Source organism: Pantherophis guttatus, chromosome 5 (assembly GCF_059756535.1).
Source record: "Pantherophis guttatus breed Tessera chromosome 5, ASM5975653v1, whole genome shotgun sequence".
NCBI lineage: Eukaryota > Metazoa > Chordata > Lepidosauria > Squamata > Colubridae > Pantherophis > Pantherophis guttatus.
Genome location: NC_142067.1, coordinates 106,453,952 through 106,478,828, shown reverse-complemented (window position 1 = coordinate 106,478,828; position 24,877 = coordinate 106,453,952). Strand labels below are relative to the sequence as shown.

The following is a 24,877-nucleotide window of genomic DNA, read 5'->3' as shown; positions in this document are numbered from 1 at the left end:
AATATCGGGCCCTATCTAACAAAATGAAATTCAGTGGTGAGAGGATGACATGATGATCCAATGGCTTAATGACTCTGGAACTGCCAACCAGAAATGATCTGCACTCCAAAGGTTTGAGCCTAGCTCCATGAGATGGAGTGAGCTCAAGGACTACCTGTATCTGAAATTGTATTTTCTTAATTTTTTTATATTCATTTCTGGATACCATGTGTCTATGGTTCTGATTCATAATACCATTTCATCACTTTTTGATTTCTTTTGAATGTCCTTTTTTGGGGGCAATTTCCTTTAATAACTTTGCAGTTCCCAGCTCTAGTTGCCTAACAATTTTTTTTAAAAATTTGATTTATATGCCGCCCTTCTCCGGAGACTCAGAGCAGCTTACAATGCGCTAAGCAATAGCCTTCATCCTTTTGTATATTTGTACAAAGTCAGCTTATTGCCCCCACAAACTGGGTCCTCAATTTACCTACCTTAGAAAGGATGGAAGGCTGGGTCAACCTTGAGCCTTGGCGAGATTCGAACCTGCAGTAATTGCAGGCATCTGGTCTTAATAACCAGCTTAATAACAGGGTGCCTTAGACCACTGTACTACCAAGGCTCTTTTAAAATCATGATCATCATCACCATCATTGTTATTATTCACAGGATGCATGATATATCTAGAAGTAAAAGGTGAGATTGAAGTCTCCCTTGGGCCACTTCCCAGTTCTAATATAGGGCTTTGAGATTTCAAGGACCTCCCATCCAAGTATTATTCAGATAGGAATAGCTGTTTTTGAGATTGGTCCAATTCTGCTAGGCGTTGCCAACTGTTATGATATTCTGGAACACAAAAGGATATAATTCAGATTCCAAGACATGAATGCCAAAAATTTGACCTTAGGGACACAATAGATAAAGGAAAATAATCTATATAAGGAAATAGTGCTCATATATTAAATTTACATTATTCAAACAAGTCGTCTTCTACCGTAGTGTAGCATGAGCCTTAATGGTTTCAAATTTAGTCTTATGTAATTTCTTAGCAACAAAACAGAAATGGCTTGCCATAGCCATCTTCAGCATGGAATGAGACAACTTGCTATGGCCAACCTTACCATAGCCAGCTCACCATGGAACAACTCTCCACAGCCAACTTTCACCAGGATAACTCACTGTGAGACAATCTAACAATTCTATTTAATTATTTAAAATAAATTAAAAAACTAAGTTTTTGCCATGCGCATTTCATTCTGTTTCTCCTTTGCATCCTTTCTTTAATGATTCTATTCCACCATTTCTTGGATATTAGTATAACTCTTGTCCCGCAGCAAGTTGTCCTTTGGAGAGTTGGCCATGCTGAATTGGCAATGGCAGGTTGTCTGTGGTCGAATTGGCCGCAGGAGATTGTCATGGACTCTCTTCAGCAATGTATTTTTTAATGGCAAATTTTTAACTGAAGTAGATTTGGGATGTAATTCTATATCCTTTAGTGGGGAACAAGGCCAATTTAACACAGGGCATTTCATTTTGGATCTTCAAAGGGATGTGTTGTAAAACATGGCATGATAATACTCAAACAATTCCTCTGATCATCCTTAGGAGAGACTACAGGGAAAGCTTTAAAGCTCCATGAGGATTGCTATTATTTTCCAGAACACATAACTGTTGTCTGCTTCATTCCTAGCATATGATGCTCATGCTGTAATACTTGCTTCGTGTACAAATAACTTGACAATGTAAGGTTTGCCAAGATCTGAGTTAAGCCCCTTAAGGCATTTTCCCCTCAGATTCTTCTGTCATTACCTCTGATAAAATATGCATCACAAAAACAAACGTTTTTCTAAACATTAACACAAGACTTTGCTTAGTTTAATATTATTTTCTTAAAATCCTGAGAGTAAAATATGTCAGTTGATTTTCTTAGGTAGCTTCACGTTTACTGGAGGGATTTCCAGCTTGGCTTGTTAGTAACTCATATAATGAAATATGGGAGGAGCAATGATTTCATTGTAATGGGGAGAACTGTTTTCTCTGTTGGCTGCATAACCTGGAATTATTTCCTCAGCTTTCTCCATTCTAACCCAGAGGGACATACCAAAATCAGCTGCAGATCTTTGAAGGATGGAGAGATATCATTGGGTTCAAGAATGTGAGTTTTACTCGGATATGAATTCCTTTGTAAGTTTATTGCAGATTTCAGTAGTAAACAAAATACATAGCTCAAGGTTGAATTGTTGGGTTCTTTGAGTCCAGATGTTCTCCTGTAGAAGTTTCATTACTAAGGTAAATAATGTCATCCATGTTATTAGCAAAACAATCAAGATCAGAGAGCACCAAGAATGCAATAATTCCCTGAAGAATCCCAAAATGGTTCCCAGTGTTGCTCATGGAGAACAGTCTCTCTCACAGTTATTGATACATAGTAATATAATCCAGAGGTCCGAACCAGGGGTGGGGTTCACTTACCTTTATCACCGGTTCACCACGTGCATGCATGCTCACGTCACGCATGTGCATGCTCTCCTCGCATGCACCCAGCCTTCCGCCTTCCACACATGCACCCAGCCTCAAAAGTGTGCCTATATAGCACGACTTGGAGCTAGGGTGGGTGGGCGCACCCACCTTTTATCACTGCTCCTGGTTCGCCCGAACTGGCTGAATACCACCTCTTGTCCGAACCCCTGGGCTGCTGACCACTTCTGAGCTGTGGCCTATTTAGAACTGGGCCGTGCGAGCAGCAGGCTGGTGCATGTACACACACAGCTCAATCTGTGCAAGTAGCGGGCCTGCGCATGCACACACGCGCACGCAAATCAAGTCACACAAGTTGAACCGCGTGTTCGCGCTGACCCACTGCTTGCGCAAATCTCCCAGTTCCCCTCTTCTCCATCCCAGCCGGGCTGCCAAGCTGAAAAGGTTGGGGACCACTGATCTAATCCTCAGGAAAGCACAGGCCCCTGACTTCAAGACAGGTACTATTTGGCAGAATTATTTCTCTCGAACAACACAGAAAAATTATGAAAGGTATAATTTATGGTGAAGAATAGAAGTATCAACACCAAGGATTTGTTTGGCTTACAGTTTATTTTGTCCACTTGCCCATGAGGAAAAGGTGGCCGGGTTCATTTAATTTCAATTAAATCTTTTTCTCCTTAAGAAAGCACAGCAGTAGAGTGGATCTGTAGAAGCAAAGGATCAACTTTCTGCAGGAGAACCAAATTCAGATTGACAGGCTTAATGTGTAGGTTGGATTTCAGGATTTCATTTATTTTTTTAATGAGTGACCCTTTAAGGCTCCGAACATGAAGGAGAGGAGTTGGCCAGACCTCCCTCTCCAGGACCCTCCTCTCTGGCAATGCCTCAGGTGTCTCCCGAGGGAGGAGAGATTGGCCAGGAGCCAGGTATCTCCTCACAGTTGGACAGTGACGGAGATAAGTCTTGGCTGGATCCACGCCAGTGTCGGAGAGACAAGTGCACGCAGCAGAAAAGGAGGCGTGCCAGAGATTAAGCTGAGTCACTGGACCACACCCCACAGGGGATATAAGGGGGTGAGGTGGCCATTCAGACTCTGTGACAGACAAAACTTACTACTAGCGAGTCACATTGTATCTTTGCAACAACGATATCTGCCTTGGAATTAATACGGACTGGACTTGACAATTCTTGAACTGTGTGTATCTTGTTTGGCTTTATCTGTCGGAGGAACAACCCCTCCCTTTATGGATAAAGTTCTTGGCAAGCAGCTACTGGGTTGCTCCGAATCCTCTTATCAAAAGAATTTGTTGTCTGCCAGTTTTATTTAACCCCTGGATATCTGTTTGTGTGCGTGTGTGAGACGGGGACAGAACACATGCAAACCCTGCCCTTCGTCTTTATTCATCTTTATTTTACCCGCTACAGGGCATTGCATGCCAAAACAACCATACACAAAGACAGTTTCCCCCCGCATGCTATCATTCTGCTGAAAAACTAATTCCCACAACACTGTCTTATGTCCTGGGATGTCAAACCACCTAGTACTGCCGTATTACTATTACTGTTGTCCTTCTCATCTTTCCTATTACCTATTTCCTTAGCTTCTTATGACTACAACTTTGTTGTTTGTATCTCATGATTTATATCGATTGCTTTTATTTAGTGTCCTGTTATGATTGATGTTGATTGCTTATTTACTATCCTATGACTGTGATGGCGAACCTATGGCACAGGTGGCACACAGAGCCATATCTGTGGGCACGCGAATGTTGCCCTAGCTTAGCTCCAGCATGCATGCATGCGCCCTCCAGCTGATTTTTGGGCCTTTCAGGCCCACCGGAAGTCAGGAAACAGGCCATTTCCGGCCTCTGGAGGGCCTCCGGGGGTGTGGGGAAGGCTGTTTTTATCCTCCCCAGGCTCCAAGAACGCCTCTGGAGCCTGGGGTGGGCAAAAAGCAGGCCTACAGGGCCCACCGTGCTATCACGTGCCAAAAGTGGGGGGAGCGCAGGGGGATCATGTATGCATACACAGGGGGGCAGGGCACATTGAATTATGGGTGTAGGCACTTTGGCACCTGACGGCAAAAAGGTTAGCCCTCACTGTCCTATGACAATCACTGAGTGTTGTATCTTATGATTTATGATTATTGTATTTTATGATTATGATCACGGTTTATCATTTGTTGCTTGTATGTACACTGAGAGTTTATGCACCTGAGACAAATTTCTTGTGTGTTCAATCACACTTGGCCAATAAAGAATTCTATTCTATTGTTTTATTGGTATGCAATATCAGGACACATTCAAAAACAGCAGGTTTTTTTGCCCATTCACAGATGCCCAAGATCGCAATGCTTACAGTGGTATGTACTGTATGTGTGTTATGTGTGCCTCAAATGAATGAGCTTGACAAAAGCCGAAAGTCTTTCTTATCATGCAACCATTACATAATGCATGCATAGCAATAAACCCATTGTGATGTTTCATGTATTGTCCAAAAGGGCAAAGTTGCAGAGAAATGATATATTGCTTTATTTGTGTAAGCAGGAAGAGCCGTCCGTTTGTGGAACTTGGAGTTCTGTCAGGGAACTTTGTACCCTCAAACAAGTCTTGTCTGGAAGAGTAAAGATGTTGACTAATGTGTCTTTAGATGCTTCATTGAAATACAGTGGGGAAAATATCTGCTAGAAGACTTTTGGATGGAATTTTAAGGACTTTTGGATGGAAATATTTGCTATTTGGATGGTGCTTTTAAATGAAAAGGCTTTGAAGCTTCTATTAGAAGTGGCTTACCAAGGGACTGTACACAAACGACTGTCCCAGTGAGTGATGATAGCTGTACATACACAGTTTCATGAAGAAAGCCAAATGGGATGCACCACATAACATAATATCCCGGATCTACGCACTTTCTGCCGTGCCCTCAAAACATTCCTGTTTCAGCAGGCCGGCCTGGCCTAACTTTCCCTTTATATTGCTTTTGATTTTATTTTAAACTGGGATGTCTTGAATTATCTAGGACCAGAGTGTTTAGTATATTTTAATTGGTTTTTTTTTTTTTAATGTTTGTATTACATGTATTTTTATCGTTCGCTGTTCACCGCCCTGAGTCCCTCAGGAATAGGACGGTATATAAATTTAATAAATAAATAAATAAATAAATAAATAAATAACAACTGGGAAAAAAAAGATGTGGCTTCTTTGTTAATTCAAATGCAAAGCATCACTTTGGCAGGACTGGTTCAGGTTTCATTTAGACATCCATACTCTACATACAACTTTTCTACCTGAAAGTGGGATTTCGACACTCACCCAATCAAGATCAAATATTGGTTGAATGTTATGCCAACTCTCAGACTTTTGTAACGAATCCCACTCCAAAAAGATGCTGTCATATAAAGGGAAGTATTTATATATATATTTATTTATCAAATTTATATTCCCCCCCAATCTCACATCAAACTACCTTCCAACTTTTTAATGGGATGATTTTAATGTACATTCTACTGCTAATTTATTTTGGGGGTTTCATATTATTTGGGAATTAATGAGATACCAAAAGTTTACCTAAGATGGTTGACATCAAAACAAACAAAAGAATTAATGAACACTCACCAGCTGATGGATTTGTAATGGGAAAGGTGTTACTTACACGTCATGTACTTTACCTACATTCAAATTAATAATTTTGAGCCTCTGGACAGCAGACAGAATTATGAGCTAGAGAAGCTCAGTTTATGACTTAATTTCAGGCTAGCTCCTAAAAGACTTGTGCTGCTGGTTTCATTTTACGCTCCTTGTGTGTTGTCTGCAACATGTTTCAATTCTTATCGTCATATCAATTTCTAATTACAATTATAAGATAAGTTTATTCCCTCTTGTTTTTACATACCAGATGGTAATCAAAACTACGATTGTCTGTGGGGTTTTTTAAAATCCCTAAATGGACTGGAGAATGGCCCCACCTCCTTTGCCTCAGTCAAGATCTTACAGCACACCTTTACTATAAAAAGGCACTGGACTACTTGAAATCTCCCAGCTAAGAATTTGGATCTTTGACATCTGGATTAATTCGCTTTCCAGGTAAATTTTAATGCTAGATTTATTTATTTTTTCTGCAAGTAAAAGGAGAAATGAATGTGCTGAGACATATGGGATGGACATTTTAAACTTCAGGTTTATTTTTAATACATATCTTGGATACAGGGCACAACAGGTGGTTGTTAGGTCAATCAAGATGTACAACCAACCAGTAGTATATTAATCACAGCTAGACGCGTAACTTTTAAGGGAGACTTCTGAATCTGAAAAGAAAAAAACAACAACCCCTTAACTTTGAAAAGATGTATGGAGGATGAATTTTTGTTGAGCAGTGAGTCAATCTCCGGGGGAAAAAAACTTTCAAAAGGCAGGACAAAACAAACTTTTTTATTTTAATGAAATGTATTATGAATGACAAAAGCTTATGCAATAATAAATATGTGAGATAGAGCTGTTATTTGGCTTTAGTATGTATGAATGCATGACAGTTGTAAAAGGGAAATAAAAGTAAATGAAAAAAGCAATCAGAATTCAGGACTGATGACTGGAGTTGAGGGCGCAATCTCTGGATAATTTCCCTTGTGAAATTCCTTCCTCACAGTTTCTCGTAAGCAGCTCCCATTCATTTTACAGGAGGCTCGCTCAAACTTTCCAGTGTGTAAATTCCATTCGTATACTTTTGTTTTGTATCCATGCCACTAATGCAACAAAAGTTGAAAAGTGAGGGCTTGTCAATTGACTTGTTATATTTTCATGGCAATTTTAACCTCACCCCTCCCAGGAAGTTTTTAACAAAGTTTGTGACTTCTTTACTTACCTTCAGGTTCTCTAGTATGTCTCTGTGGAAAATCACTAATATGGATCGTACATTAAAACTGCATTTGGCAATTTTAAATATGAAAATGAAATAGAAATCTCTACCCTTAGTCTGATTAACGATTTGTGCCTTACTTAGAATATAAAACAGCATGTGAAAGCTTTGAATGATGATCACGAGGGACTGTCCCTATTACACTTGTAATGTATGCATGTTTTGAATATGACATATTTCTTTTCCCTGGCATAAGCTTTTGAGGACATCTAGTGGGTATCATATTTAAATTATTCTTACATTTTAGGATTTAAAATTAAAAATGAAGTGGAAAGCTGGATGGAAAGCACTTGTTTTTTGCTAAATAGCAATTACCTTATTAGTTTGAATTAACAACATTATAATGTTTTATAAGGCATTTAAGAGTATTTGGATATGATTAATTAATAGCTTCGCCAAACATAAAGATCAGACAGTTCACACATATATAGGTAGTCCTTGACTTACGGCCACAATTGAGCCCAAAGTTTCTGTTGTTAAGTGAGACATTTGTTAAGTGAGTTTTGCCCCATTTTACGACTTTTCTTGCCACGGGTGTTAAGTGAATCAATGCAGTTGATAAATTTGTAATCCGGTTGTTTAGTGAACTTGGCTTCCCCATTGATTTTGCTTGTCAGAAGATTGCAGAAGGGGATTACGCAACCTTAGGACATAACAAGGGTTGTTGTGAGCCGCCCTGAGTCCTTGGAGATAGGGCGGCATACAAATTTTATTAAATAAATAAATAAATAAATAAATAAATAAATAAATAAATAAATATGAACCAGCGGCCAAGCAACTGATATTTTGATCACATGATCATGGGGATGCTTCAAAGGTCGTATGACTGTGAAAAACGGTCATAAGTCACATTCTTCAGTGCCGTTGTAACTTTGAACGGTCACTAAACGAACTGTTGTAACTTGAGGGCAAACCTGTATCTGAAATATAGTCTGGTTACTGAAGAGTCAGTCCTATGGATTGATAAAAGGCCCTGAATTTTTCGTGCTATAGCAAAATCACTCTCTGCAGAAGATCATAAAAACAGAGACTCAGAGAGTTTGAGGCTGACATGAACATGGTCCACAGTTGTCTACTGGACCAAAGTTGTCTACTGGAGTCATGATGAAGTAGGATGGAAACTGCATCAGTATTCCAAGACTATTCCAAGACAGCATTGAAATATAGGTAGTCCTTAATTTATGACCAGTCGCTTAGTGACGGTTAGAAGTTATGGCTTACCTGGGAAAAAATTATGATTGTTTTGCCATTTTACAGTCCATTTGCTTAATGACTGCTCGCAAACAGGTAGTAAAATCAGGTTGGTCATGTGACTGATCCAATTTTACAGTCAACATACAACCGTAATGAGCAAGCTCCACCACAGTCATATGTCAAGGACTATGTGTACTTCTACCAAAAGTACAAACAGGATGGAAGACCTTATGTACAACTTTGAAAGGTGGGCTGAGGGTGTCAAACTCGCTGTGCCACGTTGCCATCACATGATGTATCACAATGTTTTTTTCCCTTTGCGGAGCTGGGGCGGGTGTGGCCTGCGCGGGCTGCGTCCAGCCTGCAGGCCGCCAGTTTGATATCCCTAGTCTAGAGCAATGACAGCCTAGTTGAAGAGACTCTTTGGCATCCTTCTACTTTACTTGTTCAATATTTAATTGGATTGCGTTTGCTTTTCTAATCTTAATTTAATTTTTAAGGTGCATGGTATTTGTATTGGACTGCATTCATGCGGAATGACATGATGCACAGTGTAGCTTATACATCAAAAGGGATTTAAAATCGGGAATGTAATATATTGGCAACCTTATTTAATGAAAATGCAAAATGATGCTGCAAATCAGGAGTGACTATCTTCTGGCTTCAATAGCTGTTGACATTTTCTGTTACTGGCCCCGAAATTACCAATCAAAATCTGATTCAAAATAGTGGTTTTGACAAGCAGGCATATACGAAGAACAGAGGGCTCTGGCCATATGCACAGTCCAGATATTTATGATCAATTTGAGAAACAGGCACAGGTTCATTTTTTTAAAAAAACACTCATGTTTATTGCCACGAGTTTTTAACATATGTAATTGGAAATTGGAAAGGTTTGCATATCTGTGGCAAAATCATGCTGCTTATATTAAGCACATTTTGATCTCATTTATGCCCATTCTTTCTGTCAATGCTTTCACAAATTAAAAATAAAAGAATAAGATCATTAGTAGTTGACAAAGGTGGTCTCCTTCCTCTCCAGCCCCAATCAGAATCATAGAATCTGTGGTGAAATCTGGAGGAAGATGTTAAGAGGAACCCGAGTTTAGAGTCTTTGCACTAAATGGCGCGGGCTAGGTCTCCCCCCCAATCTTTCAAGCCTTATTTTATTATTTCCAAGAGAATGCAGTCATCTGAGGAGATTCTCCTAACATAGTTGACCAGCAATAAAACTACTGTTGAAAAGTGGTTCCAGTTGATTTTGCTCAACACAATCTCTCTCATTGTCACTGCTATTTCTTCATTGTTGCCGTAGCTAGAACAGGTCTTGGAGGGTGAACAAGCAAGGATTTAATCCATACTATAGAAGATGCACCAAGCTAATTTATTTGTGCTGGAAAACTGAAAGGAGATGGGCCTGGTTAGCATTTGGATGGATAGTCATTGAAGGAATACCAGAACTATATAGGCTAGTCTAGGACACTGAAAACAGGGGTCTATGACAGGGGTGAAATGCTCCCAGTTCGGACCGGATCGCCTGATCCGGTAGCGATGGCGGTGGGTGGTTTGGAGAACTGGTAGCAAAAATCCCTGCCCCCCGCCATGCCCAGCTGAGCCGCATGATCATCAGAGGCTGGTTTTTTACTTTTAAAAGCATTTTTTCTACAACCTCTTCAGCCGAAAAAATGCAATTAAAAGTAAAAAAAAAAGCATCTGATGATCGCGCGGCTCAGCTGGGATCATCAGAGGCTTTTAAAACCTCTTCAGCCGAAGAGGTTGTAGAAAAAAAAATGCCTTTAAAAGCCTCTGGTGATCCCAGCTGAGTTGCCTGATTATCAGAGGCTTCTAAAAGCATTTTTTTCTGTAGAAAAAATGCTTTTAAAAGTAAAAAAAAAAAAAAAGTTGGCCATGCCCACCCAGTCACATTACCCCCCCCCACCAAGCCACGCCCACAGAACTGGTAGTAACAAATTTTAGATTTCACCCCTGGTCTATGATAATTGGCCATGGCCACATGGACATGCCCAATTCATCCTGGTCTCCCCACCTCAGCTGACGCACTGCAGACATTTATCCTCAGTTGGCCCTCCTCCAGCGCTCCTCCACCACCATTGGTCCCCTGTTGCTTCTTCTCTATCTCTTTTTGCTGAGGGATTTGCTGAGGGATACTTGTTCCTGGCCAATTTGCTGTGCAGGACAATTGGCCAAGCGTCCCAGCAGTCAGTCTGCACACTGAAGGGTAGGCCTCTACTTTCTCATTTGCTGGAGGCAAGTTGGCCAGATCGGACAGTGTAAGGCCACCCATCCAGTCCCTGACTAAACCAGGTTACTAGAGGAGGCAATGCATGCCTGACATGACACACCCTGGACAGAGCATCTGCTGTGAATTGCAAGCCCAGTGCATCTTGAAGGGAACTGAGAGAATTTTGAGGGGGAAATCAGAAGATCCTACAATGTGGATCTGGAAGAGACCTCAGAGGTCATCTAATCCAACCCCTGCCTGATGCAGAAGCCAATTGCTTTGATTTTTGGTTTGTGTCCTGGAACAGACAGAAGAAGCCAGACATTTTGTGAGAATATGTACTATACATCTGTTACTTTTAAGATGCCATTCTTTGGGTACTGTATTTTAATCCTGACCCAGCATTCTGGACCACCTAGAATTGCTCTTTGCTTCCCGCAAATCAATTGGTTTATCTTTGCATTGCCTATTATTATTCATATTGCCTAATAGATCCCTTGACATGTGCTGGAAGCTTCCAAAGACCCTCCCCCGTTTTAAAAATCTCAGAATACCTTTCCCAATAAGGTGGGTTTTTCAGTTATGTGGGATTTCAGTTCCCATCATCACTGGCCACTGCTGGGTAGGAACCTTGAGATCTGAAGTTGACATGATCTGTTGGTCACTAGACTCAGAGCAGAGATTCAGAAGGAAAATATTTCATGAAAGAGAAGGAAAAATTGTCCTAAAAATGTCAGGATCCACCATTTGGGAGTATAAAATGGATGAGTTTTCGTGAATTCCTGAAACAGCCAAACTGGCTCAGGAATTCTGGGAGTTGAAGTCCACAGGTCATAAAGGGGCAATATTTGCCCACCCCTGTCCTAAGTCATTTTTTTCAGTGCCATTGTAACTTTGAACGGTCACTAAATGAACCGTTGTAAGTCGAGGACTACCTGAGTAGGTATTGTGCTACCATTGCACAAATTCTCCTCTTTAATATAGTGGAATAAAGCAGACCCTTGCATTGCTTTAGTTGTTTGTCCCCCTCTCCAACCCTATTCCTGCTCCCCAATGTGTCTCTTTGCATTTCCCTATGTTCATTGATGCCCAGCTGCCCTATCTATTATTTATTCTTAGAAATAACTTTCTGTAATTACAAGACATGTTCTGCAATTTTGATACGAATTTATACAAATTGAGAAAATCAAATGTGCTGAATTTAAAAGGCAACTTATTAAACCTATTAATGCAACAACAACAGGATTGACAATAGGAGTGTCAAACTGGCGGCCCATGGGCTGGATGTGTGACGTGCAGGCCACGCCCACCCCAGCTCAGTGAATGGGAAAAACATAATGAAATGTCACGTGACGGCAATATGGCGCCATGAGTTTGACACCCATGCAATAGAGAATATTTGTAGCTCAGGGTTGAACTGTGGGGTCCTTGCTGCTCTCTGAGCTTGTTTGTTTTTTCTTGCAGAATTTCATTACCAAATTAGGTAACATCATTAGTGCTGGCAGGCAGTGGGTTTGCTCTCTTTTTATATACTGTGGGATTTATCGAAGGAAGCTTTATGGGAAAGTGTTAGCCTATTTAAAACCTGAGTCATCGCAATGTACAGTTTCTGTTAATATAGTTTCTTACAGAGTCCATTACACAAAGAACATGTTTCTATGGATTTGTTTTTATTAGCTTTCCAATCCTGCAATTCAGCTGAAAAGGCTCCCAGTGCATCTCAGGTAGCAATTTAAGAAAAAAAAAAAAAAGAGTTGTGTTCCTTGGACTGACAAATAAAAAAAAAAAAAAAAAAGAAGGCTACAAAGGGGGAAAAAAAGAGAGGCAAGGATGAGAAAGGATATGTGTAGGGTATTAAGTCTTAATTTAAAGATGTGAAACCTGAGGATCATATGTGGTCATCACGGCCTCTCTTCGTGGGCCTAGGATACCCCTTTTGCTAGTTTCTTACCCCTTGAAAGAGGCATATCTCTGGATTTTTTTTAAAAAAAATCTCATCCTATATTGCTATGTTTTTGACGCATGAGCGAATTGCTGTGTTTTGTGATGGCGCGTGCTCACATTCTGGTACGAACCGGTGGTAAAGTTATGGGAAACCCACCTCTGAATGATATGGTCCCATGCATTCATGGACCTTTGTTAAACTTTTGGTCACCGAAAGATTATGGTTATGATTATGTGAAGTTTCCAAAAGATGCCTTAATTAATTCATGAGCCACGAGCCAAACTTCAAAAGAAATATAGTCATTTATTAGGAGCACCATTTCGGCAATATTCGGATGCAGTTAGAACTAATCCCATGTAGATTTACGTTCCCCTATGACCCTGTCTCTCCCCTCCTCCCTGGCCATGTCATAAATCACATTCTCCAATTAACTACTTTGGCTGGCTGTGAAACCCAAAACTCTCTTACCGATTGTGGTAAAAAAGCATCTGTGGAATGTAGTTTCAGTTAGGGAAATCAATCAGCTCCATCAGTTCTCCCTTCCTCCTGCTCATGGCAACTTGAAAGCTTTGCAAGTTGACTATCCCCCTAATTTGAACTGATGTTATGTTATGTTATGTTATGTTATGTTATGTTATGTTATGTTATGTTATGTTATGTTATGTTATGTTATGTTATGTTATGTTATGTTTATTGGACTTCTATACCGCCCTTCTCCCGAAGGACTCAGGGCGGTGTACAGCCATATTAAAACATATATAGATTTACAAAATTTAAAAACAATTTAAAATCGAATATATAAAAATTTGGCCCATACATTAAAAACTAACATACACCCATTATAAAATTCATATTAGGCCAGCCCAGCTTGTTGGAACAGAAGGGTCTTCAGGGCGCGGCGAAAGGTACGCAGGTCGGGGATCGTACGAACCTCTAGGGGCAGCTCATTCCAGAGGGCTGGTGCCCCCACAGAGAAGGCTCTCCCCCTGGGTGTCGCCAGTCAGCATTGTTTGGCCAACGGCACCCTGAGGAGCCCCTCTCTGTGGGAGCGTATTGGCCGGTGGGAGGCTATCGGTGGCAGAAGGCGGTCCCGTATATACTCTGGTTCTAAGCCAAACTGATAAAGGCTAGTCTCTCCCTCAATCCAGTGAAAGTGCTTGAGGAAAATAGTAGCTACCTTCTCAGGAGATGGGAGAAAGCTGATTTTCCCAGAATATTACTTGGTTATCAGCATTCCTTAAATTGCCCTTGGGCTTCCAATTTCCCACTGTCAAGATAACAGACCGTGTGAAAGGCTTTTTGATTTTTTTGGGTAGAAAAAAGCAACCCGGCACTGGATCAAAAGAAATGTATCATGCTTCATCATGGTGCTCCTTAATACAACAAGATGCTAGATAGATGAATTAGATGAATGTGGTGATTTACGCTTACGGTCCATGGTTTGATTGTTCATTTAACAGGATTCCTGCTATGATCTCTACAAAGCACCAGATGTTTCCTAAAATGGCTCAAAAATTAACAGAAGAGGAAGAGGACTACCATGACAATTCTTCTCTATTACCTGACTCAGGTGGCACTTTAATACATGCACACATGCACGAACACATTGTTTCCTTCTAAACTACTGTATTTTTCAGACTATAAGACGCACCTAAATTTATAGGAGGAAAACAAGAAAAATAGTTTTTGGCCTCTGTGCGTTGGATTTTCACCCTCCCCGGCCCCCAGAAGCATTTTGCAGTGCTCCACATGGCCCGTTTTCGGAAAAAACGGGCCCGTTTTTGGGCTCCCAAGCCCTTTGTGCGTCATGTTTTGTCCTCCCAGGCCCCCAGAAGCACTCTGCAATGTTCCGCAAGGCCCGTTTTCGTGAAGTCAGGGACTACCTGTATTATGAGGATTTTAGAGCAAACTTTCTGAAGTCATAGTTTTGTTTAATTTTATAGCATCTCACAAAAAATATGTAAACAAATGACTGCTGATCGTTTTTCCTTCACAGGTCCACGTGTATTTAAAATATTGCCCAAATGGGTTTCAAAGGCTTCCTACTACTTTGACAAAGAACATTATTTTTATGCTGACCATAAGATCGTCATTCAAGAATCCATTGAATGCTTTGGAGCTGTAGTGTGGCCTGCTGTAAGTTTGGCACAGAAAAACAAACAAACCAACACCCCTTTAACCAGTGGTGGGATTCAGCCAGTTTGCACCACTTCGGGAAAACCGGTTGTTAACTTTCTGAGCAGTTGGGCAAACTGGTTGTTGGAAGAAATCATTAGGGCAGAGAACCGGTTGTTAAATTACTTGAATTCCACCACTGCCTTTAACTAATAAACAATTTAAGACATCTTTTAAGTTTGGAAATATTCACTATTGCTTATGCCTTTTATTTTGGTCAGTGTTGCCATCTCGAGCAGTATTAATGGTGGTAGTGGGAGCAGTGGCAACATTCATAATGACATAACCTATGACTATTATCATGATGACTAGATTGACTAACATGGATTGCATGGTGCTGTACTCTTTATTTTATTTTATTTATTGGAATTTGTCAAATCAAAACGAGAACAAGAATAAGAGAATAAAAATACAATGACAGGGACAATAAGCACTTAGTGCACTTATGCACGCCCCCTCTACTGACTACTTAAGTATGAAGTAAGGTCCACGGAGGTCAATTTGTGACTGAAACTGTGAAAATTTGTAGCTGAGACAACTGAATCAGGCAGATTGTTCCAGACTTTGACATTCTATTACAGAAATCATATTTTTTACAGTCAAGTTTAGAACGATTTACATTGAGTTTAAAGTGGTTGTTCACACATGTATTATTGTGATTAAAACAGAAAAAGTCATTTACAGGTAAAACATTACTATGTATAATTTTGTATGCAATACCTAGGTTTGACCGCAAGCAATGCAGTTCTAAGTTATTCAAAGCGAGAATTTCGAGCCTAGTGGCTCTTGTCCCATGTTGATGAGGCATAGACTCAAAATCATGTGAAGGATTAGCACCACTTTATAAATCCTTAGTTAAGATCACACCTGATATTTTGCATCCAGTTTTGCTCACCACATTACAAAAAAGATGTTGAGACTTTGGAAAAAGCGCAGAGAAGAGCAACTAAGATGATTAAAGGCCTGGAGACAAAAACATATGAAGAATGTCTGCAGGAATTGGTTGTGGCCAGTCTAGAGAAAAGAAGGACTAGGGGAGACATGATAGCAGTATTCCAGTATTCGAGGGGCTACCACAAAGAAGAGGGGTGTCAACTCATTTCCTAAAGCACCAGAAGTCAAGACAAGAAACAATAGATGGAAATTAATCAAGGAGAGAAAAAATCTAGAATTAAGGAGAAGCTTCCTAACAGTGAGAACCAGTTAACCAGTGGAACGGCTTACCTTCAGAAGTTTTAGGTCCTTCATCACTCGAGGTTTTATTAAAAAACTGGACAGCCACCTGTCTGAAATGGAACAGAGTTTCTTGCTTGAGCAGGCGATTGGACTAAAAGACCTCCAAGATCTCTTCCAGCTCTATTCTGATTGAAATATTGATCGATCTCCAATTGAATAAAATGCATGAATTAAGGACAGATGCCACTAAACTGGCTATATACAGACAGTCCTTGAGTTACGAGTGCAATGGAGCTTTCCCATTCCACTTGTAACCCGAAGATTCGTGGCAATGAATCTCGTTATCTTGAACGGAATCACTCCCTTTCGCCCATTCAGCAATCGAATGCGAGGCTCGTTAAGTGCATGAGGTATTTCAGGATGGGGAAAGCCATGGGGGGGGGGGCTAGTGATGGAACAGGCCACCTGCCTAAGACCACCCAAGGCCTCCCCGATCCACCGAAGTACCTCATGTTCCCCACAATTCCTCCCCCCCACAACCTGCTGCGCCAGGTCACTTACCTTGTGAAGATCTAGCAAGCAGTCTCCTCTCCAACCTATCAGCTGCATATGCCCCTCCAACACTCCATTCAGGCCTCCAAAGGCCTTGCTTGGCACGTTACCGGTCAAAATGGAGCTTCTGAGGGGCAGATCCGTCCCTCAGAAGCTCCATTTTGGCTGGCAATGTGCAGGACGTATGTTGCAGAGCCTCTGCGGTTGTTCGTAAGGGCGAACAACTGGTTCGCTCTTACGAACCAGTTGGTGCTGCAAGATTTGTAGTTTTGGGACTTGTTCATAAACGCTAGGAGGTGCTTATCGTTTAACTTCGAATGTTTGCTAGGGGAATGCTTGTAACCCGGGGATTACCTGCAATAGCTTTACTTAGTGTTCACTGGAAATATCAGTTGCTGTACATTATCCCTAAATCAAAGAAGTGTTGCTAAGGTAGGTAAAATGAGGACCCGGTTTGTGGGGGCAATAAGCTGACTTTGTGTAAAAAATGAACACTGCTTAGGGGCCCCCCGAAAGCCCTACTAAGCAGGTATATACAAAAGTATGAAGGCTATTGCTTAACACATTGTAAGCCACCCTGAGTCTCCGGAAAATATATAAATCGGTATATAAATCGAACCAATAAATAAATAAATAAATAAATAAATAAATAAATAAATAAATAAATAAATAAATAAATAAATAAATAAATAAATAAATAAATAAATAAATAAATAAATAAATAAATAAATAAATAAATAAATAAATAAATAAATAAATAAATAAATAAATAAATAAATGTAGTTAAACAGGACCCAGAGTGGTTATATGTTGCCATTAAGTAGCTGATTTAACATGCTTTGGACATGCCCAATGTTATAAGCATTTCCTGTATGTGGGTGAGTGTGAATATGAATAATTTAAACACATGGCTTTTCTTACTCTCCACTATTTAATCTTGATGTACTCAACAAGAGTTCCTGCTTCTCTAGTTAGTTTGCTCTATTTAAGGTATGTTTTGGACAGGGCAAAAAATATAAAACAAGCAACAAAGGTGTGAGCTAAATTCTGGTAGGGGAAAAAAAGGTTTTGATACTGAATAAATTTCCTAAATTACTGGCTTTGCTTCTAGAAATTCTGTTTTTAATGTAAATTGCCAAAAGCAGATTTTTTTTTTTAAAAAAAGTATGCAACCCTCTTTGTGTTAAGTTGAACAATGTGATTTAGGGAGCTGCTCTCATAGTTGCAAACATTATTGATTGCCTCAGAATTTATTCTAAGACACTTTTTATGTATTGGAAGCTCCATCTTCTCTGTAACTTTGGACATTTATTATTTGGATTATTTTAACTTGTGAACAGTAGGGGCAGTATGCAAATTTTTAAAATAAAAAAAGGAAAGGGAAAAAATATCCAAGACATTTACTTGATATTATTAAAACAGAAACGGAGTTCTATTAAAGGAGCATAGTGATCAAACCAATATTTGCTGTTTACTTCTGATATGATATACTGCTAGAAATCATTTATTAGGAATTAAGCTTTGTTATTGGCTTCTGCTTATATTATTGTATACTGTCAGAAATTAGTTGTTAGGAACTAATTCTAGCTTAGTAAATTGTAACCTTAATACTGGTTGGCATTAGTACCAAGTTTGTTATCTTGCTTCTCTGTCTGGCTGCTATTCTTGGCTTCAAAGCTAGGCACATCCTTGAAAATATAGAAGAAACTATTACCCAGGAATATCAGGCCCCATAGATAAAGGAACCAGAATAGGGAGTTTTCCTGCCTCTTAAATTCTGAATCCTGAAAGCATTCTGCTGAATACACAAGGCTATAGGAATGCTCCATAAATAAGGTGGACAGAGACAGGGGCCTGAACAAAGAACGCTTTAATTTGTCTCTGATTGGGTAAAGTTTGTTTCTAACGGCACAACATAAAATGTATATAATACTCTGAGCCATTCTTGCAGGGGTGTGGCTATTCCTTACCTGCATTTTGTTTGTATGTTTTGGATATAGTTTTGTCACCCAGCTTTTGCTTTGGCCATAAATAAAAGCTGATATTTTTTGCAAGCCTCGTCTGGAGTCTCACTCTTTGGCATCTCAGTGGCTCGGGGAAACTTCTGGGACCTTACACTATCATGCTTCATGTTTCTGACATGAATTATCTTGAACCGGTCACTCTTTCCTGAATGATCCTGCCTTTTCCTGAATCAGCCTTCTTGTCCAAGACAGGAAGTCTTCGTTGTCATTATCCATCAAAATTATCTGAAGACTCACTCCAAGTGTAGCACTAACACAGTTAAAAATGTTAATATAGATTTATGTTAGTAAAATCAGTAGTGAAAGAGGCACAAAAAAGAAAAAAGAAAAAGAGCCAGATCAATTCTGCTAACACAGTGATGGCTAACCTTTTCTGGACCGAGTGCCTAAAGCACTAGTGCACTCGAACTCCCAAAATGCAATGCGCACGCGGTCCCTGCGCATGCCCCCCACATACATGTACGGTCCCCTGCATGGGCCCCGCCCCTACGCATGCATGGCAGAGACCTGAAGACCAGCTGGCTGGTGGGAGGCACATGCACATGTGCGGCAGAGCTAAGGTGGGGCGATGGCTTGTGTGCCCACAGAAAGGGCGCTGTGTGCCACCACTGGGATGCGTGCCATAGGTTCGCCATCACTGTGCTAACACATTAAGTGTACATTTACCAAAAGTTCAATGTTTCTTTTGCGATCTGATTAGATTCAATCCCCTTCCCTTCCCATTCCAGTTGAAAAAGCTTCTATAGTGTTAATTTCTGGCTTTGGTTCTGTCTCAGGAGGATGTCAGTGTATGGCATCTTAAGGCTCTTTCAAGGTGAGCATGGTTAGGAAGCTTAGCAACTATGAGCAACAATCTTGCCTTGCTCCTTCATTTGCATTCTGACCTATTTCCAAACACAAAAGGAAAAAAAAATGTATTTATATATACACAAATAACTTTGAAATGATCAAGTGATTTTTTTCCTCTTTTAGGCCCTTGCTTTATGTCAGTACCTGGAATCAAATCAAGAGGAAATTGACTTCAAAGAAAAGAAAGTCCTTGAAGTTGGAGCTGGGACAGGTCTAGTGTCTATTGTGGCAAGTATATTAGGTAATTTGTACACTGATTTTTCAGACTGTAAGATACCATAGGGTCGTGATGGTGAACCTATGGCACGTGTGCCACAGGTGGCACAGAGAGCCTTCTCTGTGGGCACGCCAGCCATCGCCCCAGACCAGGTCCACCGCGCATGCGTGCATGCCTCCCAATGGCCAGCTGGTCTTTGGGTCTCTCCTGTGCATGCAAGGTGAGTGGGGCACTTGGGGGGTGCGCACAGACATGCATGGGGGGTGTAGGGCACATGCATGTGAGGGGGTGCAGGTTGGTGCAGGAGGCTTTCCAGGCCCAAAATGGGACACGGGGGGCCTCATGTGGCCCCCCTGTGACCCATTTTGGCTTCCAGGTTGGTGCAGGAGGCTTTCCAGGCCCAAAACAGGGCCTGTTTTAGGCCTGGAAAGCCTGCACCAACCTGGAAGGCAAAGTGGGCCGCAGGAGTGGGGCGCATGCACGAGGGAGGCACACGGATGCACAGGGGTGGGCTGCAATGTACGGAGGGGCGCTCACATTGCATTTTGGGTTTCTGGCACATGCACATGCATTTGCACGCTTTGGGCACTCGGCACCGAAAAGGTTAACCATCACTGCCATAAGGATTCGTTTCACATCAACGGTCATAAATATGAACCACTTGTCAATCATCTGAGTTTTGATCACATGATCATAGGGATGCTGGAAAGGTTGTAACTGTGAAAAAAAAGATCGTAAGTCACTTTTTTCAGTGCCATTGTAACTTGTAACGGTCACTCAATGAACTGTTGTAAGTTGAGAACTACTTGTATTACAGTGATGTAAACCGTGGTTTAGCACGATGCAATTCCAGTCCATTGTATGATTTGCTGGTGCAGACAACTTAAGTACATTGATGACTGAATTATTATTAGGACGTACCTCCCTTTCCCCAATTGACATTTTATCAAGGCAGGTTATGGACTGAACAATATTATTTTTTTTTTATCTTTCAGGAGCTTTTGTGACAGCTACTGACTTGCCTGAGGTACTTGAAAACTTGGAGTTCAATATTACTAGGAATACACAGAATCTAGACATTCACAAGCCTGAAGTGAGGAAGCTCATTTGGGGCACGAATCTCCATGAAGACTTTCCCAAAGCAACCCACCGTTATGATTTCATTGTGGCTACTGATGTTGTCTACCATCACACAGCTCTAGATTCTCTGCTGGATACACTTTACTATTTATGCCAGACTGGGACAACGTTGCTTTGGGCAAATAAATTTAGATTCAGCACAGATTATGAATTTTTGGACTCAATGAGCAACATATTCAATATGACCCAGCTAGCGGAATTTCCCGAATCAAGTATCAAGTTGTTTAAGGGCACCATCAAAGAGAATTAAAATGAGGAGGCAGAATCCAGACTGAAGTGCAAAAGCAGAGATCTTATCAGAAGAGTCTGATTCTTAAACTTTCAAGACTTAACCCTTTCAATTAGGTACTTATTTGAAGCTTTTCTCAAAGACAAGTTGTTTCAACAAAAGAATAGATAATAGGAAGCCTGGACCTCTTGGTTACGTTTCCCCCTTAGCTATGCCCATGTCCGGCATCTGACACATTCTGGCATTCCTTCAGCAGTCCCTGACCTTTTTGATTTCGTGGAAGCCAACTTTTCCACGGACCGGGGGATTAGTGCAGGGGTGCTATTCAGTAGGTTCTAGAGAACTGGTAGAACTGGAAGATACCATCTCTGGCTGGCCCCAGAGTGGGGTGGGAATGGAGATTTTGCAATATCCTTCCCTCAGGAGTGGGGAGGGAATGGGAATTTTGCAGTATCCTTCCCCTGCTACGCCCACCAAGCCACACCCACAGAACCAGTAGTAAAAAAAAATTGAATTTCACCACTGGATTAGTGGTGGGGATTTCGGTTTTGCTTGCTCACCCACCGCTCACCTTCAGCTGTGTGGCCTGGTTCCTATCAGAGCATAGACCGGTACAGGTCCATGGTCCAGAAGTTGTAGACCCCTGGTTTAATAAATATTTATAAATGAAGGCTTGAAACTCTATGTATCTAATCACATTGTTGGATTAGAAACAGAAAGGAGAGGAGGTTCACTTTGATCCTACAATATGTCCTCATAAACCAAGATTCCCAAGATAAATTGCCATTAGTACACCATGAAAAATAGGAGTTTGTACTTTTTCTGATTAGAATACAAGAAAATGTGAGTGTATAGTCCTCTAACAGATCCACATTGCTGAAAAATTAAAACAGATTTCAAATTTCTTCGATATTTTATTTTTTAAAAAATTAAACCATGAGTACTCAAACCTTTGATATTTAAATCTGCACATTTATTCTGCAGTTTTATGTTTTTCAAACATTATTAACATGTATGTATAAGTTTTACAATACCTGATTAAGTGTTAACTGACACTTTATACACGTATCGGTTTTTGCCAATACTCTGCATCATGTGGATATTTGTGAGCATCTCCAAATTGAAGATATCCAAGAGCACCTTTGCATCAGTAATTCAGAACACATTGTTAGTAAGTGTGGAAGTTATTCTTTTAAAAAATAAAATAAAATGTAAACTCTTGCAAATGATACTGGTAATTAAGTTCTGTTATTATTAAATCTAATAAATAAGTTTTAAGCTACTTTTGTTGTAGCTTCATTTAAGGCCTTCATACAATTGAAAGTTTATGTTTAAACATGTTAAAATCCTGTTCATTGTAAAAATAACAGTTTGTATAGCCTTATGATTAAAATTACAAATAGTTAAGATCCACATACACATGCAAGAAGCTATTTCACTTTCATTTTCTAAACTTTGGTGCTGGCTCTTCTCAAACATCCATTGCCAGCAATGTGATGTATGCAACAGGTTTTGTGTTTAAATTTTCACTTCTGAAGCAAATGAACTACTCAAGGAACTAAGAATTCAGTTTAAATAGACTTCCTCATGTCTGGACCCAAACTACACAAATATACTGCAGTCCCTTATCCTCTGATTAATACATACAAGTGAAGCATTCAGTAATAGATGAAAACATGCAATCCAGTAAGTTCACAGATTTTATATTTAGTCAATATAAGAACATCTTGAATTCACAACTGCAGTATTTTAAAACACACAATAATCAGGTGGGAACATCACAGGAAGCCAGTTTTCACTAAAAGATGCACAGTGAGTCCATCCAAGTAGCCTCATTAGCTAAAAGGTTAAGAACAAAAAACCAAAAAACAAAATATATATATAAGTAAATTTTGTATTAAGCCAAAGTCATGAAAATGAAATTTAATGTATTTAGCTACTAAAATTAGAATGCAATATATATTAAACTTTCACTTAGTCAATGATATTTCTAGAAAATTTGTTCTCGTGTTTACAAATTTTATTAGTTTACTAAAATACAAAGAAAAATGAAAATAATAGGAAAGTAGGGAAAAGGGAAGAGGAAAAAGTGTAAAGTAAAAGGAGAAAGAAAAAGAAAAGCACTGACTTCTGACAGGTTTTAGTGCAGTAGAATAAGATAATAACCTCAACTTTTTACTTTTACATAATCATATATACTAGTAGTCATTGCTATAACAACAAACTATCTAATCAGCAAAATCCCAAATCACTGTTTCATTTTTTTTCCCACCTCAAGCACAAAGTCCAGAAGTGGTTTCCAAGTAAAAATGTTATTTGTATTCTTTTCTTTAATTAAAAGCAGTCAATTTAGCCATCTCTGCTAACTTCATTAGCTTTTGCAGCCAGTCATCCCTTGTGGGAATTAAAGTTCCATTTTTGTGCATAGTTAGAGTGTTCTTGCTGATGTCAGCATATATAACATCAAAATTCCATTTTTCCCAAGATTTTATCCATTAGGCCTAGAAAATTTGTCCTAATTGGATTTTATAATTCTTGAATGTTACTGAAACTTGTATACTGACTGAACCGAACTGAATATGCAATAACAACAACTTACCTGTATACAGTTCTTCAAGTTTTCTTTGGTGGGCTTCTCCTCTGCAAGTTTATTTGCAAATTTGAGACTTCTGCCATACATTTTGTTCACCAGTGCATGCTTGTAAGCAAAGAGCAAAACCTATAGAAGAGCATTAAAAAAAAATGGAGGCAGAGATTTGTAAGCAGAATTTAAGTTCTGCAAAGATTAATCATCCAAATTCACTTTTGGATTTGACAGTAGACAAGTCAGAACTAGAATAAAAATCACCTTCAGGTACAGGCAGTCCTCAACTTACGACCACAATTGAGCCCAAAATTTCTGTGACTAAGTGAGACATTTGTGAAATGGGTTTTGCCCCATTTTATCACCTTGCTGCCACAGTTGTTAAGTGAATCACTGCAGTTGTTAAGGTAGTAACATGGGCAGGTTAGGGTGAATCTGGCTTCCCCATTGACTTTGCTTGTCAGAAGGTCGCAAGGGGTGTGTGTCGCATGACCCCATGACACTGCAACCGTCATTAATATGAGTTGATTGCTAAGCATCTGAATTTTGATCATGTGACCGTGGGGATGCTGCAATGGTCATAAGTGTGAAAAACAGTTACAAGTCACTTTTTTCAGTACCATTGTAACTTTGAATGGTCACTAAATGAACTGTTATAAATCGAGGACTACCTGTATTTGATGAATAAGGGCCTGGTGGCTCAGCAGACTAAAAGCATTGTGATTTACACCAGCTGTCTGCAATTACTGTAAGTTCGAATCTCACCAGGCTCAAGGTTGACTCAGCCTTCCATCCTTTCTAAGGTAGGTTAAATGAGGACCCAGTTTGTGGGGGCAATAAGCTGACTTTGTATGAATATACAAAAGTATGAAGGCTATTGCTTAATGCATTGTAAGCCGCCCTGAGTCTCCCTAGAAGGGCGGCATATAAATCAAATTAAAAAAAAAAACCTTCTCAAGTTCAGTTGACTACAATGAAGTGTTGTTTGAGTTATTCCCAGCTGTATAAATTCTAAACAGTTTATATTAAGGTTATTTTAGGACTTATTTAAATATATTTTAAAGAATGAGGCATTCATTTACATGATGCTATTAACGTTCAGAGCACCATATAAAGCAGGACGTAGTGATAGCTTTCCAGTTAAATGTTTACATTTAGCTGCAGCAGAATTAGATTACA

At 39.9% G+C, this 24,877-nt stretch overlaps 2 protein-coding genes across 6 annotated transcripts in view; one reads left to right on the top strand and one right to left on the bottom strand.

The window, feature by feature from the left end:
* METTL21C (methyltransferase 21C, AARS1 lysine) overlaps positions 1-22,396 on the top strand; it is a 53,489-nt gene extending 31,093 nt beyond the window's left edge. For both annotated transcript variants that reach the window (XM_060686582.2, XM_034418027.3), the window contains exons 2-6: positions 6,355-6,542; positions 14,213-14,322; positions 14,749-14,888; positions 19,652-19,769; positions 20,741-22,396. In XM_060686582.2, the coding sequence (XP_060542565.2) occupies positions 14,223-14,322; positions 14,749-14,888; positions 19,652-19,769; positions 20,741-21,135 (753 nt within the window). In that variant the 5' untranslated portion in view covers positions 6,355-6,542; positions 14,213-14,222 and the 3' untranslated portion in view covers positions 21,136-22,396. The remainder of the gene's footprint in view (positions 1-6,354; positions 6,543-14,212; positions 14,323-14,748; positions 14,889-19,651; positions 19,770-20,740) is intronic.
* Positions 22,009-24,877, bottom strand: part of TPP2 (tripeptidyl peptidase 2) — a 63,424-nt gene continuing 60,555 nt past the window's right edge. For all 4 annotated transcript variants that reach the window (XR_015734560.1, XR_015734561.1, XM_034418058.3 and 1 more), the window contains 2 exons: positions 23,714-23,833; positions 22,009-22,953 (listed from right to left, as the gene is read on the bottom strand). Coding sequence is in view for 2 of the 4 variants with exons in the window: in XM_034418058.3 (XP_034273949.1) it covers positions 22,864-22,953; positions 23,714-23,833 (210 nt within the window). In the remaining 2 variants the exon portion in view is untranslated. The remainder of the gene's footprint in view (positions 22,954-23,713; positions 23,834-24,877) is intronic.